Raw genomic sequence first — 13,288 nt, 5'->3', positions numbered from 1 at the left:
ACGTATTATTGATCATTCCATGTGTGTGACTGACACTGGATCTATTATAATCCTTGTCATAATTAAGTTGTCATTTGTACATACAAAGACGGGAATTAGAATTCCGTAGTAATTTGCTTGAGTATGTGTGTAAACCAGTTTATTCAAGACATTAATCATTATAAGTATTATGAATAACTAATCTAGTCTTTAATATTGATTATATTGTCAATGAGTAGATCAAATCCTGGTCCATATGTTGTACTTAAAGTTATCTTTTTAATGAAATCCTCTATAGGAGAAGAAAACAAAAACTTGAGTTGTGAATCTGTGGATGTTCATGATGCAGTATACCGTATAGCCGCTTAATTTCGAGGGTATAATTTTTGCTAATTTTCCATATTTGAAAAAAAGTTAATTCTGTAAAATTATCGTCTCAACCTATAATGACATGTAGATATTGGCTCTCTTGGGTGTGGCTTTATGGAAGCTACAAAAGCATAGATATTAGAGTAAATAAAAGGGATTGGAAACAGAAGCGTGGGCGTAGGCAATTTGTATTGTTGCTAAACAAACAGAGGCGGGTTGGGATTTTTTAAATAGATTTTGGAGCAAAAATCACAGATTTTATTGCTTTATTTTTGAATAACTCCAAGAGGATGCCATTTATGGAAACAAAACTCACACACAATACTAACCAGTGTTCATGCTTTTTATCAATATTTTTTTGTTAAGTAAATCAATGCATGCGTTAGTAACTGTGTCACTTTCACTAAAAATACCACCTTTTCTTCCTGCCAAAAGACTCATGTTGATCTTGAGCTATGAATAAATATAAACATCAAAGAGCTTGAAATCTCCTATGGAATGACCCAACTCGCTCATTGATACTATAACACTCGAGTGTTTTATAAACAATTAAGTGTTTCAAAAACAGGCAACTTTGTGTACCTATAACTGGTTGCAAAATGACTTTACAGAGACAAACACCTTGCTGCAGGTAGCTCTAAACATTCTATGTGGAGTAGGCTATGCTATCCTGGAGCAACACAAATTTCTTTCGAAATCCATCCAGAGCAGCTTCACCAATGGAGGAGGAGATGGGAATACAGTCAAAACACTAATGGCTGTCATGTGGTAACCGAACCCACATTTCCTGTTGCTACACCCCGTTTCTAATCCCTTTCATTTACTCTAATATCTATGACGAAAGTTAATTTGTGAAAAAAAGACTTGTGGCCTGATTTGCAAAAGTTTATTGCCTCAAAACTTAGTGGCTATACGGTATGACTTATCATAATGCAATTATATGCTGAATATGCAGTGTATTTGCATGCATGCAGTATGATATATTAATAGTGTGCCCATTACTTTTTTTAACTTTTTCTCTCTGACTTAGAACCAAATTCATCAACGCATCAAGATTTTCTCTAATTTTAACATTGGGAAAATTTATCTGCATAACAAACATAATAATTAGTTAAGGCAATGACAATATTCTATTTGTTTGCTGAGGCTCACCTCACCAATACCTATGTTGAGTATGCCATCAATGCTCCGATATGCTTTAGTGTGTGCAAATTGTTCCATGGCTTTAGGTATATCTTCAACTACAGTCCCTACAGAATACAGAACACTAACTAGTAGCATGAGTTCAATAATTCATGCTTGTTTTAGAGCATTTTAAATTCACAGACTAATTTCAATATTTATTACATCTATAACACTATGCAGTAAATTTGAGCTATATAATTCTACACTTGAAATCATGAACACTTAAATCATATTTCACTGTTACATAGACCAATGGCTCACGATGTCCTTATGCACCCCATAGAAAGTGAGTAAAGTAAAACCACATAATAATGACACCTAAATCACATGTCAGCTGTTGTGGTTTTGGTGTTTTGTAACTTATGCTGAGTTAGCCCACACATGACCTCTCTCACTGCACAGTCAGCAGCTATGCTATCATTACCACAAACATGCATTGATAGTTCACATAACTTATAACTATTTTTGGTAAGTGCTTTTACAAGGTAGCTTTTAAGAATTTGCTTTTAAGTGTAAAGTATAGCCATTATACCTCTTCTCTCAGAGGGCATCTTTGTTTTGAGTATTCTCGCTATCTTCTTTACTTCTTCCAGCATAGAAGGAGTCGAGAGGATAACATGGCAATCAGGGACGACATCTGTTGTTTCTATTTCCTTTATTAATTCGAGTCCACCAATTACACTGGCGCCAGCTTCTTTAGCTGAAGTTGCTGCAGAATCCTAACAAATAAGAATAATGACAACAAAAACATGAACAAGTTATAATGAATAAGAATTATAGTGAATAAAACAAGCAAGCATTAAAGAGTTTAGAGGTCAAAAGTCATTAAATGTTGTAGCATACTTAAGGCCTTTTCACACTGGCACAAGTAATGCGCATTGATATGCATTAATCGTGTTCACACTAGAGTGGTTTTTAATTAATGTGCATCACTCTCACTTCACCTGGAGAGCTAGAGGTGGATTGATGTGAAGTGATGCGCTTAGATCAATGTAAACCAATGGCAACAGGAACACAAAATGATATATAATTCAGCTGCTAGTGTGAACACGATCAATGCGCATTATTTCAGCTGTATCAACAAAGCGCTTTGAAAACTGTGCCAGTGTGAAAAGGCCTTTAATCAGCACGATCTACAATGCAAGCTTAATATTACAGTTTACTTCAGCATTGATCTGATCTGCATAGTCATCATAATAATAATGACTCATCACATACTATTCATTGAATACAGCTCAATTACAATTACTGAATTACACAATGCACATACCTCAGCAAAAACTAAAATTTTTGATTTTCCGCCAAAGTAGTGTGGGAATACTATAGTGCCTCTGATCTGATTTTGACCCTGAAAAGAGGAAGAAAAGTATATTTATCATAATTATGATGCTACACCAGCATCAAGTCAATTTTTTGATCAATAGTTGACCTTTTGACGCATGCAAATCACTAAATTCTATTCCAAAATCAACATAATCAGGCTTAGCACTATATGACAAAGCCAGAAATTATATTCAAAAATGCTCAGACATTGTATCTGAACATTGATTAATTTAATCTGCCATTTTTATGAAACAGTCGGACAGGGTTTGCTATAGGATTTTGGCATAGTACCCATGCAGCTTCTTGTCAGTGGATTGTCAAGTTGCTCATAAATTAGGCCTAAGACCCTTACAGGAGACAAAAATCACAAGGAGAAAATTTTTTATTTTTATAATTTTTTCTAATACATATATACAAATGTTTTTATGTATCAACTTTGAGCTGATTCCTATCAAGTTTAACTTCTTATGAATTTACAATATTCTCAAACTGTCATGTACTGTATTGCAGTGCTTGTCAGTTTATGAAGCTCATGTAACTCATAATTTTAAAAATTAAGTTGTTTAGACAAAATAATACAACATAAAATTCAGTCAGACACTAGTCGGAAAATGTCCAACTCTTATTTCAGGCTCTGATAATAATTATACTAATTCACAATAATAATTATTTTAAATTCATGTATAATCTATAATGGCTTAATTAATTAACATAATTATAGCTCCGCCTACTGGTACCAACACGTGAAATCTGCATTCTTCTCACTTTCAAGTTGAATTTAAGACTGATCTCCACCGTCTCTGGTCTAAATAAAGAATAAGCTCTGAGAGCTCTGAGTCCTTCCTCCAAAGACACGAAGGGCTCCTTGTAGTGATTAAGTAAGTAAACTCGCGGCTGGCGTCTGTGGGAAGGAGACGGGTTTGGGTCTCTCTGGGTAACCTTTACTGTAGATGCAAATTTTAAGAAAGAGCAAGAATTAATAATATAGGAGGACAGCCATGTGCCTCGTGTCCTTCCTCTTGTCCGAAGAAGCAGCATTACCATTCACGTGGGTATAGTTTATAGTTACTCAGTGGGATAATGGAATGCGCAAAAATGACAGATGAGCATAAGGGGCTGTCCCAGGGAGAGCCCCGGCCCGCTCCTTTTGTGCTTTCACTATAATTGAGGTATACCTTATCAAAACATACTATCTTTGACAGATGGTGGTCTGATTATTTAAAGCTCAAGGTCGACAGGGCCCACTGCTGCTTTTTTGAGTCTCTCCAATCATCAGGCCCAGCCAGTGGTAAGTCTGGTAACATTATGAACTCTTGCTGCTGTATCTTATATATATCTAGAATAATAATATTAGACTGTGCTACAAACAATGACTAAGCATAATTTAAGTTATGCCACATGACACAATTAATGCTGCAATGTTATCATATTTTTGCAATATGTAGACTCTGTGATCATTTATAGGTGCACTCTGAACTGGTCAACAACATCAGATGAGTAACTCTCCTGCTGCTACAAGAAGTGGTGAAGAACCACTAGCTCCAATGGAATCTAACATAGATGAAGAAGCATTCGCTTACAGTACTGCACCAATGACAGTAGGGACGCTCTCAGCAACACCTGACCGTCGTAAGAACAGAGCTTCACCACAAGTGGTGGATTCGGACAGTCCTCAGTCAGCAAGTAAAGATCTATCACCACCGCCATCTTCTTTACCATCTACTGACCCAAAGGCCCTGGAGGACAACCCGAGCGGACCTAAAACCACTCCAGCTGGGGGACATACATTGATGATGGAAGAGAACTCACATTTAGCATCACACCAGCAGCATCATTTGCATCCTGCATCACGCACAATACATCACAGCTCCAATAATTTTTTTGCTAATTTACAGGCTGAGAGCTTCCCTGCTAGTAGTACTAACATTGGTTCGGTGTCACAGGTACATGTACAGGACCAGCAATCGCCACTTCACAAACCTACAGAGAACTTATCTTCGCAATTCAGTAAACCACAGCTTGTTTCTACTTCTCCTATAACTCGTAGAGTTGCTACTGATTCTCCGTCTCTCTCTCCTCCTCCTCCTCCTCAGCCTCATCAGACTCATCTACAGCCTCCAGCTATTCACTCCAGGAGCAGTTCTAGTAATAATTTCTTTGAGCGGCAGAGATCATCAGGAGATGATACTGGTAAGTGAACCTTCATATATTTTCTATTTCATTTTATTGAATTTCATTTCTTTTGTTTTTTGTTTGGTACATTCGAACGCGTACGAAAATTGGTTTCTTTGTGATGCTAATCAACTGAAATTGGTTTCTTTGTGATGCTAATCAACTGAAATTGGTTTCTTTGTGATGCTAATTAACTGAAACTGATTTCTTTGTGATGCTAATTATCTGCATGTAGGGAGTTTTGCACTAATCAACAACTTGTTTTTGTTGCTGTAATGCTTTTGTGCTTACATGGGAAATGACAAACCTCAAAGGGATAATTTAAAATGAAGTCATATTTGTTTAAGCTGTATTTCTAAGATGTAGGGAAATTTATATCCTACAAGGAAGTATATATGATACTTGGAAAAATTAATGCTTTATTAATTATCCTGTTATTGTTGCTTATACCATGAAACCTGAAACCTGAATAGCAGGTTAGCCTCTTACCCAATAGACTAACAGGTGTAGTGTTTGTGGCTATGGACTATTGAATCACTTTATCTGCTGTACCTCCTCTTTCTCACATCTTGTCTAAACTGTTGCACAAATATAAATTTAAATTTGTGCTAGCAGAGATAATGAATTATGTCTAGGATAATAAATTTATACCTTAAAAGATTAATCTCCAATATAAATTTTGCATAGCAGAATCAATTATACTATTAACCTTGATTTTAGGTGATTCTGTTTTTTCTTTACGTAAATCTGCTTCTCCTGAGAACTCGTACTCCTCCTTACCCAGCAGACTCAATGAGGCCCAGTCTAGCAGTAGTCCCCGTCCTCCTCTTCACACTGTCTCCACCATGCCTCCTCGTAAAACTGTTTCTCCTGCTGTTAATGTTCTTCCTTCACCGAATGCACCATACGACATTACACAAGAACATCAATTATTATCAAACCATGCCTCACCTTATGCACCAGTACAGCACAATACCCTGTACCATCCTCCCTCTAATCCTCATGTTTTATCGTCACACGCTCACATGCACGGATTACATTATTCAGGCCTGCCTCAGGTTAGTTCTGGAGCTTTTTCTTCCCCACCTATGGTGCCTCAAATGCCTCCACAGCCTCAAATGCCTCCACAGCCTCATCATATGTATTATGAAACACATCAGAGACCAGAGGAGCACTTATTGAGGCGAGTACAGACTGATCAGCATAGACCTCTTTCTCAAGCAAGACCACACATGGTTCAAGGGGTACCACCATATCATCATCATGGGAGCATTCATCACGTGAACCCAATTGTACTGCAACATGTGAGACCAGAGATGGTAGAAGCAAGACCACAGTTAGTGAATGAGCCACTGGAACAGACCCAGTATCACTCTCTACCACATCATAATGTTGTTAACTATCCAGTCCATCCTGTACCTCTTGCCTCTCAACGAGAAGCGCCTCGTCCATCAAACCCAGTCACTACTACTAATGATAGACCAAAGTTGACAGGGTATACTGAAGTGTCTCATCCTATATCTAGTGATAATGGGTCACCAGTCCCAGTTAGTGCTCACCAGGGACAGTATGTGGGCCCCGTGGGGTATCCTGTTACACAAGAAACTGATCATGAAGATAAATCAACTAGCTCTTTTTATTCTGCTGAAGGTGGGCCTGCATCACTTCCAAAGACTCCAAAAGTCAGTTTTGATACTATAATAGTTATTATGAATTATCATCAAACTTTTGTTTTATAGGATCCGTGGGTTCCTCTTATTCAAAAGTATATGGAGCTATTGGAGAAGAAATCAACTAGTTTATCTGTTCCAAGAGATAAGTCGCCTAATCCAAGCAGTGATGCTAGCAGCAAGACGCAGCAATATCCTCGAAACAGCAGACACGCTAAACAGAAGAAAGACGATCAGTCACTTTTACAGAAAGAGCTTGATAAAGCATACGAAAGGATTAGCTCGTTAGAAGTAGGTTATAGCATTTTTCACGAGTTGTTGAGATTGGATCAAATTAATTTAATTTTATAATAATTTTGAAGTAATCGTAACTACTAAATAATACATGTATTTCCATGATGACAGACAGAACACTGGTTTTATGAATGACAGTCATTATTGCGTTTTGTAACTTGATTGTGATCATCCTCTGATTGGAGCATATGATATAGCGATCAGTCACTCTTTCTCAAGGTATCCCAACTAGTGGTACATGTGTCTTGTTATTATCTTAGCAGAAGAAGAATAACTGCCTCCAGCGGAGAGGAATGACTTGTTACTTATTCTTTAGCTTGGTGCTCTAATTACATGTAATTTATAAGCATTGTTTATGATACAATAATAGAAAAGCTTTCTTGTAGTTATAATCAGCAGGAGGTCCTTGTTTGTTTGGAAAAACGATATTGGAATAATATTTGGATTTTGTTAGACTTTAATATCAGGCAAGATCTAAATGTGATCTCCTACTGTACCTCCTTTTGTCTGATTTTGTTAATTTTTCCTTTTTTATAGATCAGAGTGCAAGACCTGACTGCCCAGGTTACATCAGAGATACCAGAAGACAGAGACTTATCTCTCCTTTCACGCCAGAAGCTAGAACAAGATTATAAAAAGTACCTTATATACTTTGCTCATACACTTTGTGAATTCATTATGAGTTTTTATATTTTTGTGTACTAATTCTTTCAACACGTGAATTTTATGAATTATGGCTATAGTGAAAATGACTAGCTGTATCGTAGTATTCAACTGACCATAAGAAATAAATTTTTATATCTGCTGTTTGGCAAACACGACTAGCCAATGTTTTGTATTGACTCAGCTTTAGCTTATTAATCAATTTTAGACTGCCAGGTCAGCTTGTAATGACCTAATCTACATTAGTCTTCCATATTGGACAATAGGTCATGCATTGTAATCATGAGGGAAGCATTTGTAGACAAACATGGACTTTCATGCTTTGTATAGACTTGGAATCCTGTTAACATTGTGTAAACAACTAAACTCAGCAGGACCACCTGTCTATATTGAGCTATATCTTAATTTATAGGATGAGAGAACTGAAGAAGAAAGCAGAGATGCAAAGTATGGAAGCAAAGCAAACAGCTCAAAGAGTGAGTACTCCAGTCAAACACATAACAAAGCATTAATAATCGTATAGCCAAAAACTTTCAAGGGATTAAAATTTTGTGGATCTGTCCAAAAATCATTTTTATGCATTGGTTTTTACAAATCAAATCCTAATCCTGCAATCTTGTACTGTAATTATCTAGATTTTGACAGATTTTATTTTTTGTAAATATCAATGGAATTGCAAAATCAGTAAAAAATTAAGTCCCTTAAAAGCTTTCAGCTATTATGATAATAATTAACTATAATCATAATTACCATTTTTGATGCTATTGGTATATTTGTTGCAGCTCATTGCTGAGAACTTTCGTTTAAAAGAGGAACTGTCTCAGTTGAAAAACGAATACGATATGTTGCTGGTTGAACTGAGGAGAATGAGACGAAAGACAACAGAGAGAGAACAATGGAGAGACGAGAAGGTTGAAGTAAGTAGTTACATGAAATAAAACATGATAATAATAATATACATGTAAAATGGAGTGATAAAAATAAGTAATTATTTATAGAATCATAAGCCCTGTTTGCACTACAAACCAGTTTGGATCCAAGCGGTTTAGAAACCAGCTTAATTGTGTCCACACTTAACTGTGGTTGAATTGGTTTACAATGCTACATTGCATACATAAAGCCCCGTTTACACTATGCCCTTAAAGCAGTTTGGAACCGGTTTAGAAATAAATCAGTTTACGTGTGGACAATTTCAATGCGGTTTAAACCAACTTATCTCAAACCACCTCAGGAGGTGGTTTGAGTAATCAAACCGGTCTTATAAGTACTGAAGCAGCTGTATTATGTATGCAATGTAGCATTGTAAACTGATTCAACCATAGTTACATGTGGACACAATTAAGCTGGTTTCTAAACCCCTTTGATCCAAACTGGTTTGTAGTGTAAAGGTGGTTTACATAAGTTGGTTTAAACCGCATTGAAATTGTCCACATGTAAACTGATTTATTTCTAAACCAGTTCCAAACCGCTTTAAGGGCATATGTAAAGTATAATGATATACTTTAATATCTCATAATAAGTATTAGTGCTAGTGTATGGGTAGTACTATTTTTACTGTTTTTCTCTTAACAATTGGAGAGCAATATATGCCAAGAATGAGTAGTAGAGGTGTTTGTTAGTTTAGAGTTAATGGCCTGTACTATTCCTTTTACAATCAATGGATGGTTAGAAAATGATAAAATATAATTGATATTGGTATGGAAGTTATGCCACTATTGTTTTGGATGTAGGCTATGAGAAAATCTTTTCGTGAAGCAGTTGAAATGAATTTTAAAGACTTTGAATTGACAGGTGGTCGTGGAGCACTCATAGCTGAAGGTATGGGATGCATAGAAACAGTATTAATGTGTATTTTGATCAGTAAGAAACATCAAAATTTAACATCTCTCCTTCTCTCTCTCTCTTTTCTTTTTGATAATAGTATCAGATTATCCAACTGAAGACTTTAGTCTTGAGCTGTTTTGGAAGATAATAAAGGAGGAGGAAGCTGATTTCACTGTAGGTCAAGTTGCTTTGATGGGTTTACCTTCAGCTGGCAAGACAACGTTACTAAAGTCCCTTTTAGAGAAGGAGCTCGGTGGCCAGATACCAGAGCCAAGAAATGGAGAGCCAACTTGCATTGAGTTCTATGAACTATTGGCCACCATTAATCCACTGACTGGTAAGCTTACAATGTAGCATGAGGATGAATAGATAATGGCAAAGCAATAGTCATTGGTCCTGCTTTACAACAGAATTATACTCAGGGTTTCCCACAGGGGATGATAGATGAGCTAAATTGCATGTTTGATATAAGCTGACATACATGTATTATAGTATATGGCTTTTGGTGCAAATTTAAAAATTCGTGAAAAATTCAATTGTGATCGGAATCAGCTCAAATTTGATACACAACATAAGTACATGTATATGTATCAGAAAAAATTATAAAAATGGAGAATTCTCTCATTTTCATTTTTGGCAAAATTTGACCAAGAACCCTGTACTATAGTACAGGGACTTTGGCCCAATTTTGGAGCAAATTTAAAAATTCATGAAAAATTCAATTGTGATCGGAATCAGCTCAAATTTGATACACAACATAAGTACATGTACATGTATACGTATCAGAAAAAATTATAAAAATGGAAAATTCTCTCCTTTTCATTTTTGGCAAAATTTGACCAAGAACAGGGACTTGGCCCGATTTTGGAGCAAATTAAAAAATTTGTGAAAAATTCAATTGTGATCAAAATCAGCTCAAATTTGATACACAACATAAGTACATGTATATGTATCAGAAAAAAATTATAAAAATGGGGAGTTCTTTTCTTTTTGTTTTTGGCGAAATTTGGCCAAGAACATTGTACTATAGTACAGGGACTTTGGCCCGATTTTGGAGCAACTTTAAAAATTCATGAAAAATTCAATTGTGATCGGAATCAGCTCAATCTTGATACACAACATAAGTACATGTATATGTATCAGAAAAAATTATAAAAATGGAGAATTTTCTCCTCTTCATTTTTGGCAAAATTTGACCAAGAACCCTGTACTATAGTACAGGGACTTTGGCTCAAATTTTGGCTGCTGAGCATATTGTCAAAATCCTATTGGACCCCTTAGCTAGTATCATTAATTTTTTGTTTTATAGGTGACTCGAAGTGGAAGAATATACCTGGTATTGATTCAGCTGCAGAATTTCTAGCAAGAGTAACCGCAAAGTATTATTATCGTCAGAAGCGTAGCCCGTCCTTTGCTACCGACTCAATAGCTGGACCACTGTCTAAGCTTTTCCCTTCTATGAGTGAGGTAGCTGTCAAGAGTACGTTAGAGAAGCTCTTCAAGAAAGTGAAGGCATTGCTTGAGGAAGAGAAAAAGGAGGACAGCATGACACAGCTAGCCCTCTTTCAACCTCTGTATATGAATGTGTGGGATGTTGGTACGAATCGTGCTCTTTTTTCACAGTTACTGCCAGTAGTGGCTGGCCACAGTAAGCAGCTTGTTATACTCAACGTCATTGATCTTGAGCGAGATGTCCCCACAGCAACTGCTGAGCCACCGAGAATGTCTTATGAGAGATACCAGAAGAGAGGAGATGATAAAATATTTATGCAGCTCTACAGCAAATTTGAGTATTTTATGTTAATAGCTGGTCTGAAGAAATGGTTCAATTCTGATATTTCTCCAACTGATAAGCCGTATGATGTCACACTGGTCGGTACGTACACTAAACAGCTCTTGACAGAGAAGGGAGAAGAAGGAGTCAAAGAGCTCGTTGATCTACTCAAGAAGCATGTCCTCTTGTGGGCAACAGAGTTTGGTATTTCAAGCATCATCAATCCGAATATTTTGACGTTTTGTATCGATGGAGACAAGGTTCTCAGAGATAGAGAGCTCTCAGCTGTAAAGGACTCAATACAGAGTCTTGTCAAAGCCCATGCAAAGAATTTGACCATATTGAAGTCATTCCCGGCTAAATATTCTCTTTTACGTAGTGTCCTTTACAATCCTACTAGTATCTCTATATCATTGAAGCGTTTATCAGTCTTGGCTCGTTCCTGTTGTATCTATACTGAGGATAGTTTAAAGGAGTGTCTTCTTGTGTTCCGAAACATTGGCTCTATAATCTTCAATCCTGAAATGGATCCAAGGACAGAGCAGTTATTTATCATCATTGATGTCTCCCGAATGATCAAGTTCTTAGATAGGCTCTTTTATATAGAGCACTATCACTCAACTCGTGCCCTTGACCTCTCAACAGAAGAGAAGCAGTACCTCAACTATTACAGACATGGCCTTGTCACTACAAATATTGCACAGAAGCTCTTCACTAAAAGTGAGTATCAGTCTGTCCTTTGGTACTTGTCGTTCTGCAAGGTAGCAGTTGAAGTCAAAGTCCATGACAAGCAGTTGCACTTCATGCCTTCACTGAGGAACAAGGCCAATACTTCATCCCCGCGTCAGCTTAGTCTCTATGTTCAGTTTGACAGGCATTACTTCCAGTGTGATCAACTGGTTCTTTTTCATCACAAGCTCACAAAAGCTTTTCCATTACCTGACAGTGTCGAGATTGATCCCTGCGATGAATTCAATATGACTCGCTTTAAATACAAGTCGGGCTCTGACAGCAACAGTTCTCTCATTATTGAGATAATATACCACAAGAGTGTCATTGAAGTCAGAGTCCTGGCTAGTGACTCACACGGGGAGGAGCAGGGATTGCTCAACATTTCTCTGTGTTCTAAAATTCTAAATCTCTGTAAATTAGTGTACGACGACGTTTGTAATAACGTACAGATAGGTCTTAAGTATCATTTTGGTTTGTTTTGTCCTCGTAATGATCCTGATAATGTTGACCCCCACTACTTTAAGTTCAGCCCTGGAGAAAGGAAATCACTGTACTGCAATGAATGTGAAGCTGATGTCCAGGAACTGATAAAGGATGATCGCTTACATTGGATTAATGCAGAAATTAATAAAGACTTGTAGGTAGAACTTTCAATTCATTTATTCTCTTTACACATTGTTCAGACTATTGTGCATAACTTTTAGTCTATAGTTATTGCAATTAATTTCATGATTAAATTTTGTCAAAAAATCACAAATTAAAGTTTTTCAGTGTTTAATCACTGGTTAAATTTGTCAAGCACACGGCTGAGAATCTTCATAGCACTTTGCATGCAGGAAAGACTGCAATACTCATTGTCTCCGTGATACACATCACTATGTCCATATCCAGTTATCTATAGGAAAAGGAACAATATTTGGTAGAACTATTATTATTATAATATTGGTCAACAGTGCATGATTCACTTACTTGAACATCAAAGCCTGCTTCCTGTAGGTCAGCAACTAGTGGTAGACTACCACAGTCAGAGTATGGTGTACTGCTACCAATAACTTCTTTTGTTGCTTCATTAAGGTGAATGAAACCAGGAGAATCCAATTTGCATGCAATGCCCTACGTATAAAGTAGTGAGAGAATGCAGCAATAGAGTTATACACTATAATATTTTTATACCTTAAATATCTCTTCAGTCAATTTAAACTCAATCTTGCCTGTTTTCTCTTCTCCAGTTACTGAGTTTGTAAATGAGTATTTACTACAAGGCCCACGAGTATTCAAAACACTGAAATCTAAATAATAAGAT

General features: G+C 36.6%; 3 protein-coding genes across 3 annotated transcripts in view; 1 reads left to right on the top strand and 2 right to left on the bottom strand.

Moving 5' to 3' along the window:
* Positions 1–62: 62 nt before the first annotated feature.
* On the bottom strand, positions 63–3,953 carry LOC100633802 (50S ribosomal protein L1-like). Its single transcript, XM_003385484.3, has 6 exons — positions 3,622–3,953; positions 2,804–2,881; positions 2,066–2,252; positions 1,501–1,598; positions 1,351–1,435; positions 63–271 (listed from the first exon to the last, which is right to left on the bottom strand). Exons 1-6 carry the CDS (start codon positions 3,898–3,900, stop codon positions 183–185), a joined length of 816 nt encoding a protein of 271 aa, XP_003385532.1. The 5' UTR covers positions 3,901–3,953; the 3' UTR covers positions 63–182.
* Positions 3,954–4,032: 79 nt separating this feature from the next.
* On the top strand, positions 4,033–12,772 carry LOC100636698 (uncharacterized). Its single transcript, XM_011404754.2, has 10 exons — positions 4,033–4,144; positions 4,321–5,046; positions 5,749–6,710; positions 6,768–6,989; positions 7,530–7,630; positions 8,068–8,131; positions 8,438–8,572; positions 9,386–9,473; positions 9,577–9,816; positions 10,789–12,772. Exons 2-10 carry the CDS (start codon positions 4,350–4,352, stop codon positions 12,624–12,626), a joined length of 4,347 nt encoding a protein of 1,448 aa, XP_011403056.2. The 5' UTR covers positions 4,033–4,144; positions 4,321–4,349; the 3' UTR covers positions 12,627–12,772.
* LOC100636573 (acetylornithine deacetylase-like) overlaps positions 12,697–13,288 on the bottom strand; it is a 2,482-nt gene continuing 1,890 nt past the window's right edge. Inside the window, exons 4-6 of the mRNA XM_019994939.1 lie at positions 13,159–13,274; positions 12,955–13,098; positions 12,697–12,880 (exon numbers count right to left, since the gene is read on the bottom strand). Of these exons, the coding sequence (XP_019850498.1) occupies positions 12,764–12,880; positions 12,955–13,098; positions 13,159–13,274 (377 nt within the window). The 3' untranslated portion in view covers positions 12,697–12,763. The remainder of the gene's footprint in view (positions 12,881–12,954; positions 13,099–13,158; positions 13,275–13,288) is intronic.

The sequence above is a fragment of the Amphimedon queenslandica genome, unplaced genomic scaffold, assembly GCF_000090795.2.
Source record: "Amphimedon queenslandica unplaced genomic scaffold, v1.1 AMPQUscaffold_13460, whole genome shotgun sequence".
Lineage (NCBI taxonomy): Eukaryota > Metazoa > Porifera > Demospongiae > Haplosclerida > Niphatidae > Amphimedon > Amphimedon queenslandica.
Note: the sequence above shows the minus strand (reverse complement) of the source record. Positions and strands in the feature narration are given on the sequence as shown.